This window comes from Bos grunniens, chromosome 20 (assembly GCF_055505025.1).
Source record: "Bos grunniens cultivar Pamir isolate PY7600 chromosome 20, Bosgru_T2T1.0, whole genome shotgun sequence".
NCBI classification, from domain to species: domain Eukaryota; kingdom Metazoa; phylum Chordata; class Mammalia; order Artiodactyla; family Bovidae; genus Bos; species Bos grunniens.
Window position 1 is genome coordinate 36,812,949 of NC_141184.1, and position 23,793 is coordinate 36,836,741.

A 23,793-nucleotide genomic window follows, 5' to 3' on the forward strand; every position below is an offset into this window, starting at 1 on the left:
ATAGAATAGGTCCTCCTTGCACCTCTCAGGCCCTTTTAATTAGGTTTCCACTTCATTCACCCTTCATTCAGTGAAAACTTGGGTTTGTTTTACACGTCTCCCCTCACCCTTTCAGACTGACTGAGCTCATAATCATTGTTTCAATTTATGCCTTTGAAAGTCTTAAAGGGAACTGATTGTAAATCATTCCAAGTGACTAAGTATAATTGAACTTGAAGGAAATGACCTTAGACACCTAAACCCACTTCAAAACTGTTGTACACTCCTATTATACCCCTACAGTCACCTACCATCACCTTTCTCAATAAGTGAATCCACTGGCTAACATATTCATATTTGATAGTTTTGGCTGTGATAAAGTTTAATATATTTCCCTATAATTGGGTTTTCTTCTGGGAGGGGGTCAAAAAAGGTTGTCCCCTCCCATCACAGCCTGCTAGGTAGGCCTCTTTAAATACTTGAGAATCTTTTTGAAGGTGCTGCCAAGTTGGATCTCTCATTCTCATCATCTGAGTCTCTTTTTTGGACATAACTTTTTGTCTACATCCTTCTCAGAACATGATACTCAAAATACTGATGTAATCTAATAATTATATCTTTTGTCATAATACAGCTTAGCAATGCTTGTGTTGTGACAGTAATCTCATCTCTTTTTGTTCAGTCGCTAAGTCGCGTCCGACTCTTAGGGACCCCGTGGACTGCAGCCACCAGGCTTCCTTGTCCTTCACTATCTCTTGGAGTTTGTTCAAACTCATGTCCATTTCTGTCAATAATACCATTAAGTAATCTCATCTACTCAATGGATAAATTCAACCAATTTTAAAGTCATCTTTAATTTATGTATAAGGTGGAGACATGGGTTTAAGAGTTAATTTGAAAGACACCAAATTCTATTCCTTCTCTATCATTTTTCAGATACGTTAATTATTTGAGTTCTCAATTGTCAGATAAGATATTCTTCTCAACATAAAAGCAGCAAATTTGATAAATCTGACATGTCTTTATTCAGGTCAATGACACAACTAATTAAGAGTCACCCTAGGATACAGCTGTCATACTGATAGACCTTCCTTCTGATTGACTGATCACTTAAATACTTAACTATGCTAGCCATAGAAGAAAATAAACAATAAAAATTGCCCAACTGAAATGGAAGCTAATTTTCTATCATTAGCCTGGGCAGATTATTAAATATTTTGGTCATTGGGACAATGATCAAGACATCCTCAAGGGAATATAAAATTCTCAAACCAGCAAATAAAAAGGGAGATTGAATAGGCTTTCTTAGCTTTAAGAGAAAAGAATAAATTTTTTAAAATTTTAGGTCTAATTGGTATTTATCTTTTGGCTTCCTTTACTGTTAGGGATAAAGATACAATTTGTAAAAAGCCATATTTTCTCCTGATAACCAGAAGAACTTGTCAGAAGAGACAGCTTGTGATTAAAAAAAAAAAAAAACACACACAAAAAAAACCTTAAAAAAAATCAAAGAAATTGATTGGAAGATCTCAATGTAGGGATCTTTAACAATCAAAAGGTAGGACAAAATGTATTACAAAAGCTTGTGATTTCAATATTTATTCATTTATTATGAGCCACCTCTGGATTAGAACAGTTGGGTGTTCACAGCTGGTAGAGTTCTCCTTCAAATACTTCAGAAGAAGTTCTGAGGACACGAAACAGGAGCCACAATGTTAGACTTCTGAATAGTCACCCTATAAGTAAAATGTATAAGGCTCTCCTCAGGTTGCGTTTGTTGTTAATTCAAAATTAAAAACCCACTTCATAGACTACAACTGAAAAATGTAAGACTCCTCATCTACCTCCTCCGTCAGCATTTATTTACTTCTGCACTGGACTGTAAGCTGTAAACACTTCATCCACTGGGCTGTCATGTGGGCACCTGAGAGACAAGAACTGGTGACATGAACATGAAATATAGTCCCCGCTCTTAAGAGGCTCCTGAGAAAGGGCAAGCAGGCAACCAAGAAGGTGTCTACACAGACCAGGTTTTAAATATTGAGTTCAGTAGACTAGCTTTTCTTCAGGTAATTCATCTTGCCTACCAAACCCTGGGACTCCCTGCTTAAAGCCTTTGCGGACTTCTTGCTGCTCCCCTATATCAAAATAAACTTCATTAACCAGACTTTCAAAATGACCCACATGGGTCACTTGCTTTTAGCCTAACTACTACTTTCTACTCTCCTACATACTTCAAAGACCTAACTCAAGTTCAGATTCTCTACAAAGCTTTTCCCCACTGATCCCTCTACTTCAGCTTCACTCGTGCCCATCCATTGCATCTTATATATACATGACACTGTGTTTTGTGCCCTGATCCCACCCCCGTATCAGATTTGATGGGGGAACCACATCTTATGCCTTTTTTCTTAATAACCAGGCTTTCAAATGGTGACGTTTTTAAAGTTAAAGGTCGTTTTGTTTGTTCTTTTTTTCCCTTTTTCTTTCCTTCTTCTTTTGAGATACAGCACGGAAAAATATTGTTCAAGCGATTTTGTGATAAAAACTATGTTGTAAGGCATGTCACTTAGTTTGCAGCATGAGTTTTACTTGAAATGCAAAAAAACTATTCTTATAAATGTTGGAGGGAGGCACAGATGGGTTAAGAAACTGCTCATAAAGTCTAGGTAATTTAGATTTCTGCCTCTCTTCATCTCTTTCAGAGTAACTGCTGTGAGATTTCAAAATTTTTAAACAGGTTGGTTTTATCGAGTAGAAATAAATCTATTTCATGACTTATGAATATGGAGTCATATGTAGAAACACACTGGCAAAGTCTAATGAGCACATAATTAGCACCATTAACATTCTTTTACAGATATCATCACTTTCATGTTATTTATCATTTAAATTTACTGTTAGTTTAACTAAAACTTGCATTTTATTTCTACAAGCCAAAAATTCCCAGAAAGCACAAAGTCTAATATAAATGAGACTTAAGATTACTCTTGTTTTTCTTCATTTCATTTTTTAGAATTTTATAGAAGTCTACAGAAGCTCATTAAACATTCAGTGCTTCCCTGGCTATCTCATCTCATTGGAATTTTACATACATTGAGTGTTTTGACCTCTTCCAGTATACTAGTTGTTTGAATGTTGTTGGAAAGAAGGTTTTTCAGGTGTCAATTTACTTTGGGAAGGGAGCTTCTCTTGGAGGGGCAAAGTTGCCTAGCAACCAAACACCCTCAGAGCAAGGGTGGACCTTTCAGGATTATCTAATCTGGTATTTCAAAAAGTTTATCTTTACAATAGTAACAAACATTACAAAGAATGAAAGGTTTCACAGACAAATGAGTCAGGACTTCCTACTTGAAAGAATATTAAATGAGCTTCTCCACTGCAGATTTTTTAGGGTTGCTAAAATGCTATGTTATGCATTTTGATTCTCATAAAGGTGGGGGTAGAGATGAATATCTGCAGCCTCTGCTCCTTCCCATCTCACTGGGCCTAGGTATTTGTGTGAAGTTTCATAAGCATGCCATTCTCTACAGTAATCCACCAAGCAAGACATTCACCACTTCTCAATCTGCTGTTGCTCTAGTTCCTATGACCTTTTTGATCCCAGAGGTTTGCTTGACAGTTCTACAGGAGGTTCCCAGATAAACATTCTTCCCATCATTCTAGACCGACACCTTTTTTCTTGAGTTATGTCTAGGTGCTTTCTCATAATTTATGTTCAAGTCCAGAAACTCACTTACTCAGAGGCATTATCTGAACCTCTAAACTAAATAAAATCCTTGTAAGTAACATCAACTATTAGGCTTTGTGATTATTTTAACATTGATCTCCCTGATAGACATTAAACTCCATGATGTCACTGAATTATGAATCTCATTTCTGTGCCCTGCAAACAGCTGATACTCAAGAAATTGTTAAATAAATAAAAAAGTTTTAAGAAGCATTCAAAATTACAAGTAATTTCACTTGAAGCCTGTTTTGGAAGGTCTGAGACTTAGGCTTAAGCATTGAAACTGAACCTCTGCTTGGGTAGATGAGAGGTTTTTTAATCACCATTTCCTTGTTTTTAAAGGAAAATATCACTCCATTCTCAGAGTTGTTACAGATCAATAATAAGAAGATTCGATATACTATAATATCCTGTAAAGAATGAGCATTTTTTTAAACAAAGACAAGCTTTGGTTAAACATAACTGAGCCTCTTAACTGTTTGGTCTCACTTTATACCACGCTTATGCTGCCAAGTTACAACAAAAGAATTAGAAAACAAGAAGAGGCCAGGAGTCTATACAATCAGTCATCTAACAAACATATTTCCTTCAAGTTGGCTTACATCAAGGATTAATATTCAGCTCCTCCTTCTGATCCTAAGTAATACCAAGATGGACTACATTGCCTGACCTATTGCTCAGATTTAACTTCTAAGCAATATTAATGTATCTGTTGTAGTGCTGATAGGCTCCTATGGTGACTTAAGATGCAAATTTGTTCTAGTAGCCATTTACACTTTATGCAGAAAAATCAATAGTCACCTTCCAAGTTTCAATGAAACCCTCAAGATTTCTGGTGAATTGCCAATTTGAGTTATAGATGCCATTTCTATTACATTGCAAATTTAAAAACAGACACTTACTGTTGGACTACTTAGGTCAGGAGGTGTAGACATGTCCCCAAACAAATCCATCTGGTCAACACCCTTAAAAAAGTATTTTGATTAGATTCAGATGTGTCTATTAAAAATGATTATTTTGTATATTGTTGTAATTGTTTCCTAAGCTAAAGTTTAGGAAAATAGTTGTCACAATTGGATTTTCACTTATCCAATATAGATTTGATATTAGGTTAGTTAGGTCAGGTAGTGTAGACAGGTCCCCAGACAAATCCACCTGATGTACACTTTTAAAAAAGTATTTGGATTAGATTCAGAAGTTTTTACTAAAAAGATTACTTTGTATACTGACATAAATGTTATACTGATGGTTAAAGAGTTGTCACAATTGGGTCTTCATACAGATTCCATACATATTCAGTATTAGCAACATCTTTAGGAAGTAAAACCTGTGTTCAGGTAAGTAAGAATCATAAAACTTCACATACATACCAATTTCAGTTTGCAAGGTGGGTCATCAAGATTCATTAGGGCATCACTCCCATTCTGAAAAGATGGCAAATATTAAAGAGTCAGTTGGCGAGTTTTCTCTATGCAATTTAATTTCCTAGTGTATTAACTTATTAGCAGTTAAGATTTTGGCACTAATCATTCAACTGTACATCTTCTAAGATGAGGGGTCATGAACACACAGTAATAAGCCAGGAGGGAAGTCTGCTTGGGTAGATGGCAAACAGGGCTTATATATACGACACACGCAATTCACAAGAACAAAAGATGCTCTTTTACCTCTACTGTTTTGTTGGCTTCTTCCATCTAAAAAGAGAGACACAAATTCAATGATCTTAATAAATTATCGGTAAAGTGAGTTCAAAGTGAAAGGGACAGTTGTTTAGACCTGTCCGACTCTTTGCGACCCCGTGGACTATACAGTCCATGGAATTCTCCAGATCAGAACACTCGAGTGGGTGGTCTGTCCTTTCTCCAGGGGATCTTCCCATCCCAAGGATCGAACCCAGGTCTCCCGCATTGCAGGCGGATTCTTTACCAGCTGAGCCAAAAAGGAAGCCCAAGAATACTGCAGTGAGTACCCTATCCCTTCTCCAGCAGATCTTCCAGACTCAGGAATCGAACATGGGTCTCCTGCACTGCAGGTGGATTCTTTATCAACTGAGCTATCAGGGAAGCCCAAAGGGAGTTCAAAAGGAGAATAAATATACCTATGGGTTCACAGGCATAAGGCATAAGAGAGTCTTGCATTTGATTTCTACCCTACATTCCCCACCGCTCCTCATATCAATACTGGATTTAAATAGAGCTGTTAGACTTGGTACTCATGTACAGTCCTTGGAATCAATGTGAAACTTATAAGGATAAAAGACAAGAGTCAGGGACTGGAAATTAGAAGGGCCTAACTATAACACCCATCCATTGCCCTTTGGAAAGAAGAGAAATACATTTCCTTACATTCTACACGTTGAAGAGACACATAGAAGCCAACTTTCCAGAGAGGACATATGTTCACATAATGTTAGACACAGTCTTGAATATTGTATTAAGTTTAATAAGGCCTGTATGGACAGTACTTGCCTTTTTCTTTTCTTCTTCCTTTTTCTTTGTATTATAGATAACTTGGAAAAGGTCTTTCAGATCAATGACTAACGGCTCAGCCTGAAGCGAGACAAAGCATCTTTATCAGCATTTTAATCTATTTTCTTCCCTTTGTTCCCCATCACTTCTGATTAGTATTAGTTTTTTCCTTTCTCTTAAAGCTCCTTCCTACCCTCCTCTGGTCTGTGGGAGATCTCCACCACTCTCACCCCTATCCCCAGAAACATAAAGTATACAGATAACACAAGAAGTATTAATATAATCTTCCAAGTGCCTTCAAACTTTCTGGGAATAATTCACTATTGTTCTAAAATCAGCAATGACTTTATGACAAATTCTATTCTGACAGCCCTTGTGCCACACATTACATGGGTATCAATGACATTTAAAGAAGATCCCTTAGACCAATTAAAGAGAGCCATCCTCTGAAGCATTGTTAGTTCCTCCTATATCTGTTTCCAGCAAGTTCTCTAGTTGAGATACAGACACCCTTTTGCTTAAGTCCCCCTCCAGGCATATCTTGAGGATCAGAACTTACTTGTTGCCCTGTTTTTATGGCAAAAAACTGGTGTTGGCCTTCTCCTCCACACACATAGCCAAATGCTCGGTTGTCTGTCACATCGCGGGCAATGAAAGAAATCTTATTTACTGGATGTTCATGTTCTATAACCTTAAAAAGGAACATCAAAAATGATGTATTGAGAAAACTACAATCTATTTTCAAGCAAGCATAACTAAGTATCAGATACCTAGACATATATGAAAAGGCTAAAACATCTCAATATTTTTCCCTCCTGGTTGAAGGCCATATTTATCCTTGCTAGGAAGGGTTCAAAATGGGAAACAAACAAATAACAACCAAACAAAAAAAGGAAACTAACAACAAAGAGTAGAAAACAGAAATAGAAAGAATGATCCTTCTTATACTTCTATACTTGAGTCTCTCTGTCCCAAAGACATGATACCAAATCGCAAGGAAGAACTGAGGATTAGAAGACCAAGATTTTCTAAAGCAAAGATGGGGCATATAACCTCTAAAGCATTCCAAGTAGGTCTACTTTCCAAGTTCAGTTCAATTCAGTCGCTCAGCTGTGTCCGACTCTTTGCGATCCCATGGACTGCAGCACGCAAGGCTTCCCTGTCCATCACCAACTGCCAGAGGCTACTCAAACTCATGTCCATTGAGTCAGTGATGCCATCCAACAATCTTATCCTCTGTCCTCCCCTTTTCCTCCCACCTTCAATCTTTCCCAGCATCAGGGTATTTTCCAATGAGTCAGTTCTTCCCATCAGGGGGCCAAAGTATTGGAGTTTCAGCTTCAGCATTAGTCTTTCCAATGAGTATTCAGGACTGATTTCCTTTAGGATGGACTGGTTTGATCTCCTTGCAGTTCAAGGGACTCTCAAGAGTCTTCTCCAACACCACAGTTCAAAAGCATCAATTCTTTGGTGCTCAGCTTTCTTTATAGGCCAACTCTCACATCCATACATGACTACTGGAAAAACCATAGCTTTGACTAGACAGACCTTTGTTGTCAAAGTAATGTCTCTGCTTTTTAATATGCTGTCTAGGTTGGTCATAACTTTCCTTCCAAGGAGCAAGCGTCTTTTAATTTTATGGCTGCAGTCACCATCTGCAGTGATTTTGGAGCCCCCCAAAATAAAGTCTGACACTGTTTCCACTGTTTCCTCATCTATTTGCCGTGAAGTGATGGGGCCAGATGCCATGATCTTAGTTTTCTGAATATTAAGTTTTAAGCCAACTTTTTCACTCTTCTCTTTCACGTTCATCAAGAAGCTCTTTAGTAATTCACTTTCTGCCATAAGGGTGGTGTCATTTGCTTATCTGAGGTTATTGATATTTCTCCCGGCAATCTTGATTCCAGCTTGTTCTTCATCCAGCCCAGCGTTTCTCATGATGTACTCTGCATAGAAGTTAAAAAAGCAGGGTGACAATATACAGCCTTGATGTACTCCTTTCCTGATTTGGAACCAGTCTGTTGGTCCATATCCAGTTCTAACTGTTGCTTCTTGACCTGAATACAGATTTCTCAGGAGGCAGGTCAGGTGGTCTGGTATTCCCATCTCTTTCAGAATTTTCCACAGTTTGTTGTGATCCACACAGTCAGAGGCTTTGGCATAGTTAATAAAGCACAAATAGATGTTTTTCTGGAACTCTCTTGCTTTTTCAATGATCCAGTGGATGTTGGCAATTTGATCTCTGGTTCCTCTGCCTTTTCTAAATCCAGCTTGAACATCAGGAAGTTCACAGTTCATGTACTGTTGAAGCCTAGCTTGGAGAATTTTGAGCATTATTTTGCTAGCATGTGAGATGAGTGCAGTTGTGCACTAGTTTGAGCATTCTTTGGCATTGGCTTTCTTTGAGATTGGAATGAAAACTGACCTTCTCCAGTCCCGTGGCCACTGCTGAGTTTTCCAAATTTGCTGGCATATTGAGTGCAGCACTTTCACAGCATCATCTTTCAGGATTTGAAATAGCTCAACTGGAATTCCATAACCTCCACTAGCTTTGTTCACAGTGATGCTTCCTAAATCCCACTTGACTTTGCATTCCAGCATGTCTGGCTCTAGGTGAGTGATCACACCATCATGGTTATCTGGGTCATGAAGATCTTTTTTGTATAGTTCTTCTGTGTATTCTTGCCACCTCTTAATAGCTTCTGCTTCTGACTTTACCAACTCAGACTTAAGTGAACGGCATATCTAAGCTAGAGGAATGTTCACAAGGATCCTTTGACAATGGCTCAGACAGGTCAGAGAACCACCATAAGTATTATTGGGGCAATTACCCCTGGGACATTCTGGAAGTCACCAAATTCTGTCACCAAGTACTTACTAACCTCACTTAGATGTTCATGTCATCATCCAGGAGTGTCATACGAAGGAGGCTTATTGATTTAGTAGTGCCTTCCCCTCAGTTCCCTACTCTCCTTTCTCTTGATCCTTTCAAGTAGACAGTAGGCCTCAACTCTTGAGTGATATTTTTAGGTGCCCAGAATGTGTCTTCGCTTTTGTTTCTCAGTAACTAAGGCCACTGAAAGTTTGTATTGGGCATATTAGGAGGTTTGGGAATAAGAGAATGCTTGTGAGGGAAACCTGTCACTATTCTCTGGCAGGCTTATGAAAACAAGAGTCAAAAGATCAGGGACAGTAGAGACAGCAGTGCATGAAGGTAGCAGGGCGGCTAAGCTGTACCAGGATTCCAGGGCCCTAAGTCTGACCAATGGATTTTTGCATATTAAATAATGAGAATCTCTAGGAAGGGTTGAATAGCAATGGGAGATCTCCGCACAGTATCCTGATACAATAAACTATTGTGTAGCAATGAAAACCCGTTTTAAATAGATGAATCTGATGTTATATAGAGTAGAGGGAAGAAAAAAAAAATCCCAGAACACTTGAAGTATGATAGTTTTTTGATAAAACTCAAACAAACTGAAATTAACAGACTATTCATGTGATAGAATAACAGTAACCACAGAAAATGAGCAAGGTTACACCCATGGGGTGAGAAGGAAGGGGAGAGGGAAAAAGAAAGGAAGATGTTTTGTTCACCAAGTTCACCCATGACCAATATATTAAAATAGACCCATACACAGATCTATGACAGAATCACAAACAAGGGGTAAGGATTAATCTCTTAGTCCACAAAAATACCTGACTGATACTGGTATCTATGGTATACCAGTGTTGAGGTTAGACTTATTGACTTGAGGTTCACATCTGTTACAGGAAATAAATTTCAAAGTAAAGTATCATGACTCCTCACCTCCTATCCTGTCTGTTTTTTGCCTGTTACTCCTGGAAAAGTGCAGCAATACGTACTTTTTTTTTTTTTCCTACAGAATTTTGAAAAGGGAAAATGGCAGCTGAAATTTATGCCACAAATTATTTGTCAGACTCAGATGGTCAGAAAGATGCCAGCAAAAGTGAATTCTTACCCCAGTTTTCTCATCAATGATTTTTATTCCAGAAAGAGAAATATTGACCCAGATCCTCTGCTTGTGTTGTCCCTGAGACCGAGCAGCTGCCGCCATTCCCTGATGAGATTGAAAGAACAAGAAAAATTCTAGTTAAAAGCACCTTATGATGCCTCTGATTCTAAAATTTTAAAAGACAATCAGCTTTGTTTTCAGCTTGGTTTACCATCTATGAAAGGATTAAGCATCCTTTGTAAGAGACAGCAGGATTAAATGGAAGACAGCGAGCCAGGAGATCACTAGTTAGCTATGTGAACTTGGGCAAGTCCTTCTAATTCCCTTGGCCACTGAAGAGTCACTGGCAAAGACAAGAAGATTGAACCAGAAGATCTTCAAATGTCTTCAAAGATGTTTCTTCTAGGCCTTGTCTTATTTAATGAGTATTACTTCCTTAATGAGGTACATAGTGTGGCAGTATTAGAATTTAAAAATTTAAAAAAACCTAAAGGACTAACACTAAATAGCATTAGTTTCAAAGAAGAGTCCTGAATTTTACCCGTATACCTCCAGGCTCTGAAATTTGGTCTGCTCAAAGGAAAAAGCATCTCGGGTCCTTCTGTACATGACTGCACGCTAAGTTGCTTTAGTCGTGTCCAGCTCTTTGCTACCCCATGGACTGTAGCCCACCAGGCTCCTCTGTCCATGGGGATTCTCTAGGCAAGAATAATGCAGTGGGTTGCCACGCCCTCCTCCAGGGAATCTTCCCAATCCAGGGATCAAACCCCAGTCTTCTGCATTGGCAAGCAGGTTCTTTATCACTGAGCTACCAGGAAAGCCATAAATAAATACAAATTTCTAATATCACTCCCTCTGTTGGACATCTGCTTAACATAGCAACAAATTATGCTTTCCTCTGTTACCTTTAGTTTCATCATAGAATCTTGGCTCATTTTATCCCCTCTTGCATCTGGCACATCATCAATGCCAATTAGCTTGGCCTTGTATTTCACACCATCACCTTTGAATCTTGCCAAAAGATATTCATCTGTCTTTTCAGTGCCTGAGAAAAGAAAAAGTTAGAGGATCAAGTTCATACATGTGCTGAAATATCAGCCCCAGGTATGACCAAAAATGCTGTAGAATCTAAAAATCTGAGTTACATAAATCTTGATTATACTACAATTGATCAATGCAACATTTTACTATTATCCTTATTTCCTCTGAGTTAAAAAAAATCACACTTTGTAAAACTGTGTATGGCATTGGGGTCGAGAGAAAATAAACTCTTAATGATGCAGAATGGGCTGAATTATGGGAAACTTATGGGAATATGTGAGATAGGATTGGGGGAGATTCTGGGATATTCTTCATCATAGTTGTAAAAATATTTTTAAAAAAGAATATAAGGAGGATAATATTTTTTCTAATAAAAGGAAAATAAGCCACTGCACAATTTACTAACATTTTTGAACTGTCAATAAAGCAGAACAGAACTGTGGGTAAAATCCCTTGAAAACCATCGAGATGATTATTTCATCAATATAACTTCTTTTGCTTCTCTTCTTATTACCATTTCTAGAGCATGGATGTGAAAGGCAAAGAAATCATGGCATATTCTCAAACTATGAATGATTAAGGATGCTGACACTTTCTAGTGGTCCTTTTGTGACAAAAGAAGAGGGTCTTATAAAATAAAGATCTTGATTTTTATAAAACAGCTACTTCAGTAAAGCAAAATCATACATAGGTTACTGAAAGATAACCATGTAATACTTCATAGGTGCACTTCCCAACTGAATAATATCTATGAAAGTTTCCCAGCAGGATCCAAGTTGAGGCAATTACTGGGCTCATATATATATTCATCTTATCATAGAGGAATTGAACCAATCTCCTCCGCCATAGTCTTACTTTCATATTTAGGAGAACTTGAGACTTGGCTGAGATTGAATCAAGGCAAGGGCCAAATCTTACTTTCCCTTGAACGTCATCCTTCTTCACTGGTAACCACCACTAGCTCCCCTCATAGGGCTCAAGAAGATTCCTTCATACCTTTCTTCTTTTCCTTCTTGGATGGTGCCTTTGGTGCAGCCTGTTGGTCAGGCTGACCATTAGTTGCACTCGTTTCTACTTCGTTAGACATGGCAAGAAGGCAGACGGCCAGCTCCAGCACCAGCAGACTCTTAGTGGCAGCAGGCGATCCCTGATGGAGTCGTCTCAAACAAACATAGCCTGCTACAGACGCCTGTGGGCAGAGTTTAGAGGCACAATGAGATCACAACACAGCGAACCCAGACTTTATGTCCTAATAGGCCCACAACCAGTACTGCTGAGTGTAGTTCTTCAGACTCATTTTGTTCTTCTCTGTTAAACTGAACTCTGACAGCACGGGAGTGGGTAGAACTGTTTCCTTTGTAGTTGCCAAAATGGAAAGAAGGTATTTACCTTCTTTAAGTAATTTTATGTAATTAAGTAATTATGTAATTACTTCTTTAAGTAATTTTCTTTAAGTAATTATTATGGCAGAAAGTGAAGAGGAACTCAAAAGCCTCTTGATGAAAGTGAAAGAGGAGAGTGAAAAAGTTGGCTTAAAGCTCAACATTCAGAAAACGAAGATCATGGCATCTGGTCCCATCACTTCATGGGAAATAGATGGGGAAACAGTGGAAACAGTGTCAGACTTTATTTTTCTGGGCTCCAAAATCACTACAGATGGTGACTGCAGCCATGAAATTAAAAGATGCTTACTCCTTGGAAGGAAAGTTATGACCAACCTAGATAGCATATTCAAAAGCAGAGACATTACTTTGCCAACAAAGGTTCGTCTAGTCAAGGCTATGGTTTTTCCTGTGGTCATGTATGGATGTGAGAGTTGCACTGTGAAGAAGGCTGAGCACCGAAGATTTGATGCTTTTGAACTGTGGTGTTGGAGGAGACTCTTGAGAGTCCCTTGGACTGCAAGGAGATCCAACCAGTCCATTCTGAAGGAGATCAGCCCTGGGATTTCTTTGGAAGGAATGATGCTAAAGCTGAAACTCCAGTACTTTGGCCACCTCATGTGAAGAGTTGACTCATTGGAAAAGACTCTGATGCTGGGAGGGATTGGGGGCAGGAGAAGGGGATGACAGAGGATGAGATGGCTGGACGGCATCACTGACTGGATGGATGTGAGTCTAAGTGAACTCTGGGAGTTGGTGATGGACAGGGAGGCCTGGGGTGCTGCGATTCATGGGGTCACAAAGAGTCAGACACTACTGAGCAACTGAACTGAACTGTGACTATAGGTACGACTCCTATGTACAAAATAAACAAGCTACAAGGATATATTGTATAGATGGGAAATACAGCCAATATTTTATAATAACTATAAACAGTATAATCTTTAAAAATTGTGACTCACTATGCTGTACATCTTAAACATATAATGCTGTAAATCAACTACATCTCAATAAAATAAAAACTGTTATTATCTGGCTAAGAAATTCGTATTGGAACTTTGGATAAAAAGCTAGTATTAAAGATAGGGATCAAAATATGTCACATGTAGGGGCTTCCCTGGTGGTCCAGTGGTTAAGATTCTGGGCTCCCACTGCAGGGGGCACAGGTTCAATATTTGGTCAGGAAACTAGATCCCACATGCCACAGCTACGAGCTTACATGCTGCAGCATGCCACAACAAAGATGCTGCATGCCACAAATGAGAACCAGCACAGCCAAATAAATAAAAATTACAACATTTTTTAAATGTCGAAAAAATGTTCTCACTGAGTGAACACAGTTTGTGCTATTATTTAGCATTATTATCCTTTAAACAGCTTCCCAGGTGGCACAGTGGTAAAGAATCAACCTACTAATGCAGGAGACACGAGGGACGTGGGTTTGATCCTTGGGTGGGGAAGATCCCCTGGAATGGTAACCCACTCCAGTATTCTTGCCTGGAAAATTCCATGGACAGAGGAACCTAGCAGGCTACAGTCCATTGGGTTGCAAAGAGTCAGACACAACTCAGCACAAAAAACAGTTTAGTTCTCCATAAAGCTCCCCCATGTATCACAGCTGCTGCTGCTGCTAAGTCGCTTCAGTCGTGTCCGACTCTGTGCGACCCCATAGATGGCAGCCCACCAGGCTCCGCCATTCCTGGGATTCTCCAGGCAAGAACACTGGAGTGGGTTGCCATTTCCTTCTCCAATGCATGAAAGTGAAAAGTCAAAGCGAAGTCGCTCAGTCGTGTCTGACTCTTAGCGACCCCATGGACTGCAGCCTACCAGGCTCCTCCGTCCACGGGAGTTTCCAGGCAAGAGTACTGGAGTAGGTAAAACAAAAAAGAGAAGTCATTGTAAGCACACAGAAATGAGTTAACACTTCAAAAGGTTCTTTCACCTCTCAGGAGTGAACATTTCTATACTGCACTAGAGAGAGCTAGGGAAGGTTAATTTTCTATGTGAACTGAAGACAAAAGGCAGAGAAAAGCCACTCACAGTGTGTACTCCTGGGAAGAACACTTATGGGTTCGTCCACTAGTCTCACCCCCAAAGCTAGTTTCATTCTTTGCGATTTTAACAGTCTTTTGAAACACATACACACACACATACATAAAATAATTGATTTTGCTCAAAGACACCTGACTGGTAGGTACCTGGGGAGACAGTCTATTTACCGGTAACAACATTAGGGGACCTGAAGTCCCATTTAGCCATGACTTAGCTGGGGGCCAGGTACTATCAGCCCTTTAACTGCATTAACTCCAGAACACTCATGGTAACCCTGTGAGTAGTACGATGCAGTATTATTTCACTTTTCCAGAGGGAAAGCCAAGGCACAGAGGTTTTAAACAACGCAGCTGCTGAGTTAAAACCAAGTCTCCAATCCAGGCTGTCTGGCCCCAAGCCAGAGTTCCTCAAATACTACACTGAGTCTCATAGGGGAAACCTCATGTTGGCCATAGAGATGTTCTATTATATACTTGTCGTGTCCCTCACCTCCCCGCAAAAAAGATACACTCAAGTCCTGGCCCCTGAACCTTTGTATGTGACCTTATCTAAGTAAAGGTTATTTGTAACTGTCATCAAGTGAAGGCTCTTGAGTTGTGATCATCCTTGATTTGTGAGGGTTCTAAATTCCAAAATCACTGCAGATGGTGACTGCAGCCATGAAATTAAAAGACACTTACTCCTTGGAAGGAAAGTTATGACCAACCTAGATAGCATATTCAAAAGCAGAGACATTACTTTGCCAACAAAGGTCCATCTAGTCAAGGCTATGGTTTTTCCAGTGGTCATGTATGGATGTGCGAGTTGGACTGTGAAGAGGGCTGAGCACCAAAGAATTGATGCTTTTGAACTGTGGTGTTGGAGAAGACTCTTGAGAGTCCCTTGGACTGCAAGGAGATCTAACCAGTCCATTCTGAAGGAGATCAGCCCTGGGATTTCTTTGGAAGGAATGATGCTAAAGCTGAAACTCCAGTACGTTGGCCACCTCATGAGAAGAGTTGACTCATTGGAAAAGACTCTGATGCTGGGAGGGATTGTGGGCAGGAGGAGAAGGGGACGACAGAGGATGAGATGGCTGGATGGCATCATTGACTCTTTGGATGTGAGTCTGAGTGAACTCCGGGAGTTGGTGATGGACAGGGAGGCCTGGGGTGCTGTGATTCATGGGGTCACAAAGAGTCGGACACGACTGAGCTACTGAACTGAACTGAACTAAATTCCATAACAAAGGTCATTATAAAAGAAAGGCAAGGGGAGATTAGAAGTACAGAGACACACTGCAGAGGTGATGTGAATACAGAGGTAGATATTGGATTGATGCATCTACAAATCAGGAATGCCAGGATGGCCAATGTCCCCCAGATGCTAAGAGACAGATGTGCAATGAGTACTCTCTCAGCACCTTCAGAAGGAATAAACTCTGATGACGTATTGATTTGGGGCTTCTGGCCTCCAGGACCATGAGAGAATAAATTCAAGTAACCCAGTTTTTGGTAATTTGTTACGGCAGCCCTTGGAAACTAATACAACACCTCTGTTTTTGTGTGTGTCTTGGTTGATTTCGAGTGGTTCCAAGCTTTATTTTCCAGCAATGTGATAAATCTCCTAGTCATATTCCTAGTCTTCTAATTTCAGGAAGCCAATAATAATGCTCTTCTTTCAACTCAAGAGGCTATTTCCCCATGTTAACAACATCAGGCAGTGACACCACGCTCTGATCTAAGGAGAAACATCAACATCCATCCTCCTGCATCCTCAGCTTCTCCCCTTGGGCCCTTTCCTTTCTTAGTTACTCATCGTATCTTAGAAATAAGGAAAACACTTCCATGTGACCCCGCAGTCCTCCAGTTACTGCTTCATGATTTAAACATCTAAAATTGGTGCTCTCTTCCTCTCGAAGGACTATTTATCTTAATGCTAATCTCAGAAAGTCAGCTCCAACTGCTAATGGCTCTTCTGACCAAATCCAATTACTTTGCTTTCATTCTTTTGAGCGTATCTGACTGCATGCATCACACATCTATACCTTTTTGTGAGCCCCTTTCCCCCCATTTTTTGCTCCCATGACAATCAGGAAGCTCCAGTCCATGGCTTATGTTCATTGAATTAGGATAATCTGAATTTTTTCTTAATGATGGCATTCTTAATTTTAAAGTAAAGCTTTCCCACTTAACCTTGGGGTCCCTCTTGCACTTAGGACAAAGATGAGACGTTGTCATTTCATATCAAATGTTTTACCCCTTGTTGTTTCTGTTGTTCAGTTGCTAAGTCGTGTCTGACTCTTTGCAACCCCATGAACTGCAGTACACCAGGTTCCCCTGTCCTTCACTATCTTCTGGAGTTTGTTCCAATTCATATTCCTGCATATCTTTAATATCCTTTTCTTTCATTCTTATATAGAAACCCCAACATTTCTCATCTCTTTCAGAAATTTTTCCTTTTTGACTCCTTTCCTTTCTGAATTAGCAGAGCTGCCTTCTCTCTCATTTTCCTACCCATTCCTGTTACTTGCTTGTCCCTGAAGACTTTCACTCCTTCCTGCTCAGTTCTGGCAGGAAAAGAACCTGGCATAAGAATCTATTGCCCCATCTTTGAAGTCTAATATCATGTTTTTCTGTAGGATATTAGTGCTGACAAGAAAAGTCTTAGCTCATTAAACATGGCAAATTTTATTCAAAAGTGAGTATTTTAAAGGAATTTGAGAAATGCCACAAAGCATTTTGAGGGGGCTTGGGAGAGGGAATGGTGGTGTGTGGTTTAGTCATAAGAATGATACAAGACGTAACAATGTTATAACTCAAGACCAGGCATTAAATCTGGTGTCAGCAGACAGCTTACAAAATGGAAGAGGTCTACAGTGAGAGGTGCTGCCATGTTTTATGGAAAAACTTCTTTTGTTAGACACTGAGGTTCAACATTCATGGCATTAGGGTTATTCTAAGGTACTTGGTATTCTTTGACTACATCCTTCCACGGTTTGGGGATGAGCAGTTACAAGGAGCAGGGGAGTAAAAAAAAAAAAATAGGTATAAAACATTCCTTTAGCATCTTAGCATATTTTTTTGAAGAAAAGCCATGTGTCTGTTGGGTTGTAATAGGCAAAGGCAAGTCTCTATTGCAGGCCATACAATTTAAAAGTTATCTGTGCTCCCTGAAATGATTGGAAGGTAGATTTTGCCCACAGGCTCCAAGACTCAAAGATAAATCTCTTTATAAAGAAACATTAAAGGTTTACCGAAAAATTTTTAGCCAAAGCGTACAACCAGTTATGTGTATGCTGCTGCTGCTGCTAACTCGCTTCAGTCATGTCCGACTCTGTGCGACCCCATAGTCGGAAGCCCACCAGGCTCCCCCGTCCTTGGGATTCTCCAGGCAAGAACACTGGAGTGGGTTGCCATTTCCTTCTCCAATGCATGAAAGTGAAAAGTGAAAGGGAAGTCGCTCAGTCGTGTCCGACTCTTCTTGACCCCATGGACTGCAGCCTACCAGGCTCCTCCATCCATGGGATTTTCCAGGTAAGAGTACTGGAGTGGGGTGTTATGTGTATAAGAGAGTGATAAACACTCACCTTTCTCCACAGCTTTAAAGAGAAATTCCCTCATCACAGATCTCCCAAATGCCCAAGTTACCATTTGACCTGCGGGAGACAGAGGAAGTCTTGCTTCCAGACTGAGGTCCCTCTGTACGAATAATCAACTTAAATCCAGTGTTTAAAATTCAAATGCATACTCCTTCCAACAATGTTACAGAATTGTCAACTGTGCTCATAAAACCTCTAATAGGTTTTATAATGAATTGATTTTTGGGAAGGCTTTGGGCCTGAAAAAGGAAGCTGAGGATGAGAAGAGGCCCTACCATTTTCTGTGACTGCTTTCCCAAATTAGGGTATCGTTCAAAAAAAAAAAAAAAAAAAAAAGGCATCTATTTTAAAGCTCTAGTAAGGTAAAAAAGAGTTTTAACTTTTATTTTTAAAGGAGAACCACTGGGTGTAGTACAACCAGCAAGGATAGTCCTTCTGACTGAGGACCAAAAGTTAATCAGGAAACACACACAAAGGATGCTATCATAAAACATGGATTACTAATAAAGTCCAAAAACATAATCAAAAAGTCACATGGACTGCCACACTCCCCCCACTCCATCTAAACCTAGCTGGTTTGTTAGTCTAGTTTTTAAGAATGATCTGTTTACTTCTTTAGATGCCCGAGAAGAGAAATAAGACGATACATCTGAAAACAGACAAGAATCTAAAGTTACTATATATTTTGACCCCCTTTTAAGGTCTAATACAGAATAGAAAGTTGTAAATGAAAACTATGTTAAGTCAAAAAAAGGAGCTTCATTTGAGTGAAGATCTCTAACTTGGATTTTGGACTTCATGCAAACCATGTAGGGACTTCCCCGTCCCACAGCACAAGAATCAGATGATCAGGAGACATTTTGCAACATTTTTTGGTTTCTGAGAAAGTTCTGAGAAATGTATACCAGAAGATTGTGTGAGTCACCTTAAGATGACTATGTCCTTTGCACTAGAAAACAATCTGTTATAGTTTATTTAGCACTTAAAGTGATTCATGCAAATATTTAGAACCTTGCAATACTGAGCGTAGGGACATACTTGTGCAGGGACAAATTTGCCTGGTGCCTCCTTTTTCCTCCTCACCTTTTCCATCAGGAGGAACAGTATCAGCATCAGCAACGATTCTGATGAATGACTACAGGGTTCTAGAGCAACATCATGACACGAGTTTGCCACCTCCCTCCCAGTCTATCTTTTTACCTATTATTCGGAGCAGATAGGAATTTTCCCGGTCAGTCTCAATGCTGGTAAAAGGAATAACTTGAGTTGAAAACTTATTTAAAGGTGGCCCCGTTCTACAAATGGTAGAGGACCTGTTTTTAATGTTAAGGGGAGTAGTACAAACCCCAGACCTACCAAGCCCTTCCAACACTTGTCCTGGCAGCTCTGTGAATAGAATGTGTCTCCATCTTATGAATACTGAAATAGACTCAGTAACACAGATCAATCACCAATTAGCTGATGGGCTTTAATTGAACATGATCTGTGTTCCCTTTCTTTTTATATATGCTGCTGTTCTTATCTTTTTTTTTAATTCCATTGATGTTAACCTGTATTTTTCCAGCTGCTTTCAGAGTCATAATCCCATGGACTTTCACATATCAGTTAACTTTCCAGAAAGAGCCACATAAAACAGACACAGGAAAGGGAGTTAAGGAGAATCAAGGACAAAGCAACATCGATGTCTTTGCTAGTGTCCAGCACTTTGGAAGGGTCAGAAGTGTGCTTCCTTGTCCTTTGGAACCTTTTGCTTGTCTCAGCTGAGATCCTGAACTAGGACATGTGAAATATTAACCTCTAGGGCACATCTCGGGGTCCAAGAGGGCAGCAAACAGCCTTCAGCACTATCTTCAAAGTAGCCTTTTGAGAATAAGGGACCTTGCCAGAAATGATGCAGCCAAGTTTCTGACATTTGGTGCAAAACTAGTCTCCCTTAACTGCTTGAATCCCTATGCTTTTAGGAAAACTGATTCTACTCTGCAAAGACCAAGCTGAGTAGACAGTAAGATTTTTGCAGACTATTTAATTGGGGAAATGAGACTATGTTAACACACATTGAAAAGGAGTCCTTAGGAGATTTTCTTGTAAATGCTGACACTGCTGTAGGGGCCTCAGGAACAAAACGTGCCTGAGTCGAGGAGGTATGCACTGGTTAGGCATTTACAGAGAGCACGTATCATTGTCTGTAACCCCTGGGAAGGATGCTGCAGAAAGATAGGACTTAGAAAGCTCTGAACTGGAAAACTTCTCCCAGCCTTTGAAACCAAGTCAGACCAGAGTTAAAAGTTCCCCAGACAGTTAATTTGGGAAAGAGGCCAGATAGTGTAGCAGGTCAGAGTTCAGGCTAAGAAGTCTTTCACATTTTCACTACTTTCTAGCTCTATGGTTTGAGTCAATCTATCTAATATTCATTTCTTCACCTGTAAAATGGGAATATAATTTGTAGTGTTGTTATAAGAAATCAGTAATAACTGATGTAGAGACCTCAGTGCCTCGAATACAGAAAGCTCTCAACAAGTGGCAACTATGATTAAATCACATGTAGGTTTCATGGACAGTTCAGTTCAATTACTCAGTCATGCCAACTCTCTGCAACCCCATGGACTGTAGCAAGCCGTGGACTATGTGTCAGGTATGCAGTCTTGTGTTGTAGTTGACATTGCTTTTCCACATCAAATGCTTAAATGATTTTAGAACAAGTGGGACCAATAAGTAAATCGCTAATAAGTAGAAACACTGTTAAACCACCTCCTGTCCAACTCTGGCTTTGTGACTGTAGAAGGTAGGTTCTGACAGCAATGGGCTTCCCTGGTGGCTTGATGGTAAAGAATTTGCCTGAAATGCAGGACACCTGGGTTCAATCTCTAGATCGGGAAGATCCCCTGGAGAAGGGAACTGTATCCACTCTGGTATTCTTGCTCGGAGAATCCCACGGGCAGAGGAGCCTGGTGAATTACAGCCCATGGGGTCACAAAAAGTCGGACATGACTGAGCGACTAACACACACACATCTGCCAGGAGTAGAACTATGGGAATAAAAGCTACACTAAGTTACCCAGAGAGGCCTGTTCTAATGAATTCCGAGTCAAATCTAGGCCTCCATTATCACCCCTGGCAATGTAAAAGGTCTACCTCACATCCCCTGGGAAACTTTTAAGAGGACCTCTTAAGATGTCCAAGTCTGTGACACACCCAGATCCATTAAGTTGGAATCTATGTGGAAAGAGATGCAAGCACCAATATATTTTAAAGATTCGCAGATGATTCTAAAGCACTGACAAGTTTGAGGGATAAGTCTAACTTCCACAATCCTTTGTTGCCTTAAAGAAATAAATACCAAGTGGGTTAGACTACTGAGCTGCAAGAAACCTAGGGAATAATTTCGTCATACCCTTTCATTATAAGGATTAAGAAACTGAGGGCAAGAAAGAATATATAACTTGTCTAACTGTTAAACAGCTGGTTGTAGATAAAAGTTGGTACCAGGAAAAATCTAGATCCTAAAATGAGACTAGAGTGTCCTATTTTTAGAGTGTATGAGTCTGTTTTTTTTAAAAAAAAAAAAAAAAACAATTTTTAAGAAGTCCATACAAGGCCCATTATATTGAGACTGAACCAAGAACTAATTAATAGATATACCAAAGAACAGGAAGATAAATTAGCAGAATAGCTTGAATTGATGTTTTCTGAACCAAAACAGAAAAAAGAGTTTATGGGGTCCAACAATAGGGTATCACTAGATCCTCTTTTGCTGGGTAGCTGGAGTCCTACCTGGTCAAACTAGCTCACAAATGCTAATTTGGTTGCTTGGAAGAAAGTATTTGGCTAGGCTTGAGACGCAACTCACAGATCAAAGAATTCACATTATTTCAGTACATTCTCTGCTACTCAGTACTTGGCCTTTTAGTTATTTTTTCTAAAGCCTGGTAGGAAGTTTGAGTTCTTCAGTTGGCAACTTCCAATATTCTTGACTCATTATGACCTCTCAATTTTGTACCCACCTCCACCCATTTTGTTTTTAAAATAAGTTTTTATTAGGAGTATTTCCTAACTGAGCCTAAAGAACAGTCATCATAATAAAAGTGTTTAGGAGAATTTAAGACTTTAAAAACAGGCTTGCATGTGTCACTTCAGTCATGTCTGACTCTTTGTGACCCCGAGGACTGTAGCCCTCCAGGCTCCTCTGTCCACAGGATTCTCCAGGCAAGAATACTGGAGCTGTTGGCTGTGCCCTCCTCCAGGGGATCTTCCCAACCCATGGGTTGAACCTGAGTCTCTTATGTCTCCTGCATTGGCAGGCTGGTTCTTGTCCACTAGTGCCATATGGGAAGCCCCCAAAATAGGCTTAATGTTATTATCTGAATAATAACAGATATGTAATATCTGATATGTTATTATCTGAATGAAGGCCTATTCCCTAGACTGTGCAATGCAACCAATTCACTAAAAATGTCTACAAATTACTCACAAGGTGAACTGAAGTATTGTAGATGATCAATTTTACAAGTGCAATGACTTATTTTGAAGACTTCACTAGGATTAGAAAAGGTAGAATGTATAGATTCACTGAGTAACTTGTGCAAGCTGGGCACAAGTTAATATGTTTGTGTGAACAAAGACACAGCAAACTGACTCTAGAATCTCTCCTTACACTTAGTCAAACTCTAGGAAAGAAGGTGCTGTTGGAATATCTCTGTGGTCTATGGACCGTGTAGAGTTTTTGTGAATACGTATGCATGATGCTTAGGATTGGATTAATTGACCTTACAGAGCACGCCTGTCTCAACGTTAACACCTCCTTTTACTCATGCTTCAGGAGCTATGTGGGGAAGAGAGGTAATGACTACATCCTTGAGTCAAGTTCATAGATGGTTCATTAAGCACCATCTTGAACCACCTTATTAGCTGCTTCTCTATTAGAGAGATAACGAATCACCTATGGAAGGAGCCATGAGTGATTCTCATTAATTCTAAGGAAAGGGATTCTCCAGGCAAGAATACTGGAGTGGATTGCCATGCCTTCCTCCAGGGGATCTCCCCAACCCAGGAAGATCTCTTATGTCTCCTACATTGGGAGGTGGGTTCTTTACCACTAGCGCCAGTTAGGAATCCATTGTTCTGGAGGAAAGGAAATTATGCCTTTTGAGGGGGTAGGAGGGGCTTGGAAACAAAGGTTACCCTTCTCCATACACCTTGGGCTTTAGGCTCAGAGGTAGCTGGCAACTTAGTAGGTAAATTTGTTTATCAAGGTAAGACATATCTGGAAATGGTCAGTGGATTGAAGTGGTCCAACATGGAGTGGGAATGTGGGGGGAGGTATGGGAAGAAGGGGAGGGAAAACTCCTTATGTCTGAGGAACAGATAAAAAATAAGAAGGCTAGATTCAAACCGGGGCTCAGGACTTTCCTGGTGACACCGTGGATGGGGATCCACCCGCCAGTGCAGGGGACACGGGTTTGATCCCTGCTCTGGGAAGATTCCACATGCCTCAGGGCAACTAAGTCAGTGCGCTGCAGCTACTGATGCCCACGCGTCCTGGAGCCACACACCATGGTTACAGAGCCATCACGCTGCAATGCTGCGG

At 40.0% G+C, this 23,793-nt stretch overlaps 1 protein-coding gene across 13 annotated transcripts in view; it reads right to left on the reverse strand.

The window, feature by feature from the left end:
- DAB2 (DAB adaptor protein 2) overlaps positions 1-23,793 on the reverse strand; it is a 209,856-nt gene that overhangs the window by 12,705 nt on the left and 173,358 nt on the right. For 7 of the 13 annotated variants that reach the window (XM_086361538.1, XM_086361530.1, XM_086361536.1 and 4 more), the window contains 8 exons: positions 12,192-12,384; positions 11,060-11,199; positions 10,161-10,259; positions 6,737-6,868; positions 6,178-6,258; positions 5,377-5,403; positions 5,080-5,133; positions 4,612-4,674 (listed from right to left, as the gene is read on the reverse strand). In XM_086361538.1, coding sequence (XP_086217664.1) covers positions 4,612-4,674; positions 5,080-5,133; positions 5,377-5,403; positions 6,178-6,258; positions 6,737-6,868; positions 10,161-10,259; positions 11,060-11,199; positions 12,192-12,282 — 687 coding nt within the window. In that variant the 5' untranslated portion in view covers positions 12,283-12,384. The remainder of the gene's footprint in view (positions 1-4,611; positions 4,675-5,079; positions 5,134-5,376; positions 5,404-6,177; positions 6,259-6,736; positions 6,869-10,160; positions 10,260-11,059; positions 11,200-12,191; positions 12,385-23,793) is intronic. The other 6 variants (XM_086361539.1, XM_086361532.1, XM_086361533.1 and 3 more) reach the window with 3 other exon arrangements.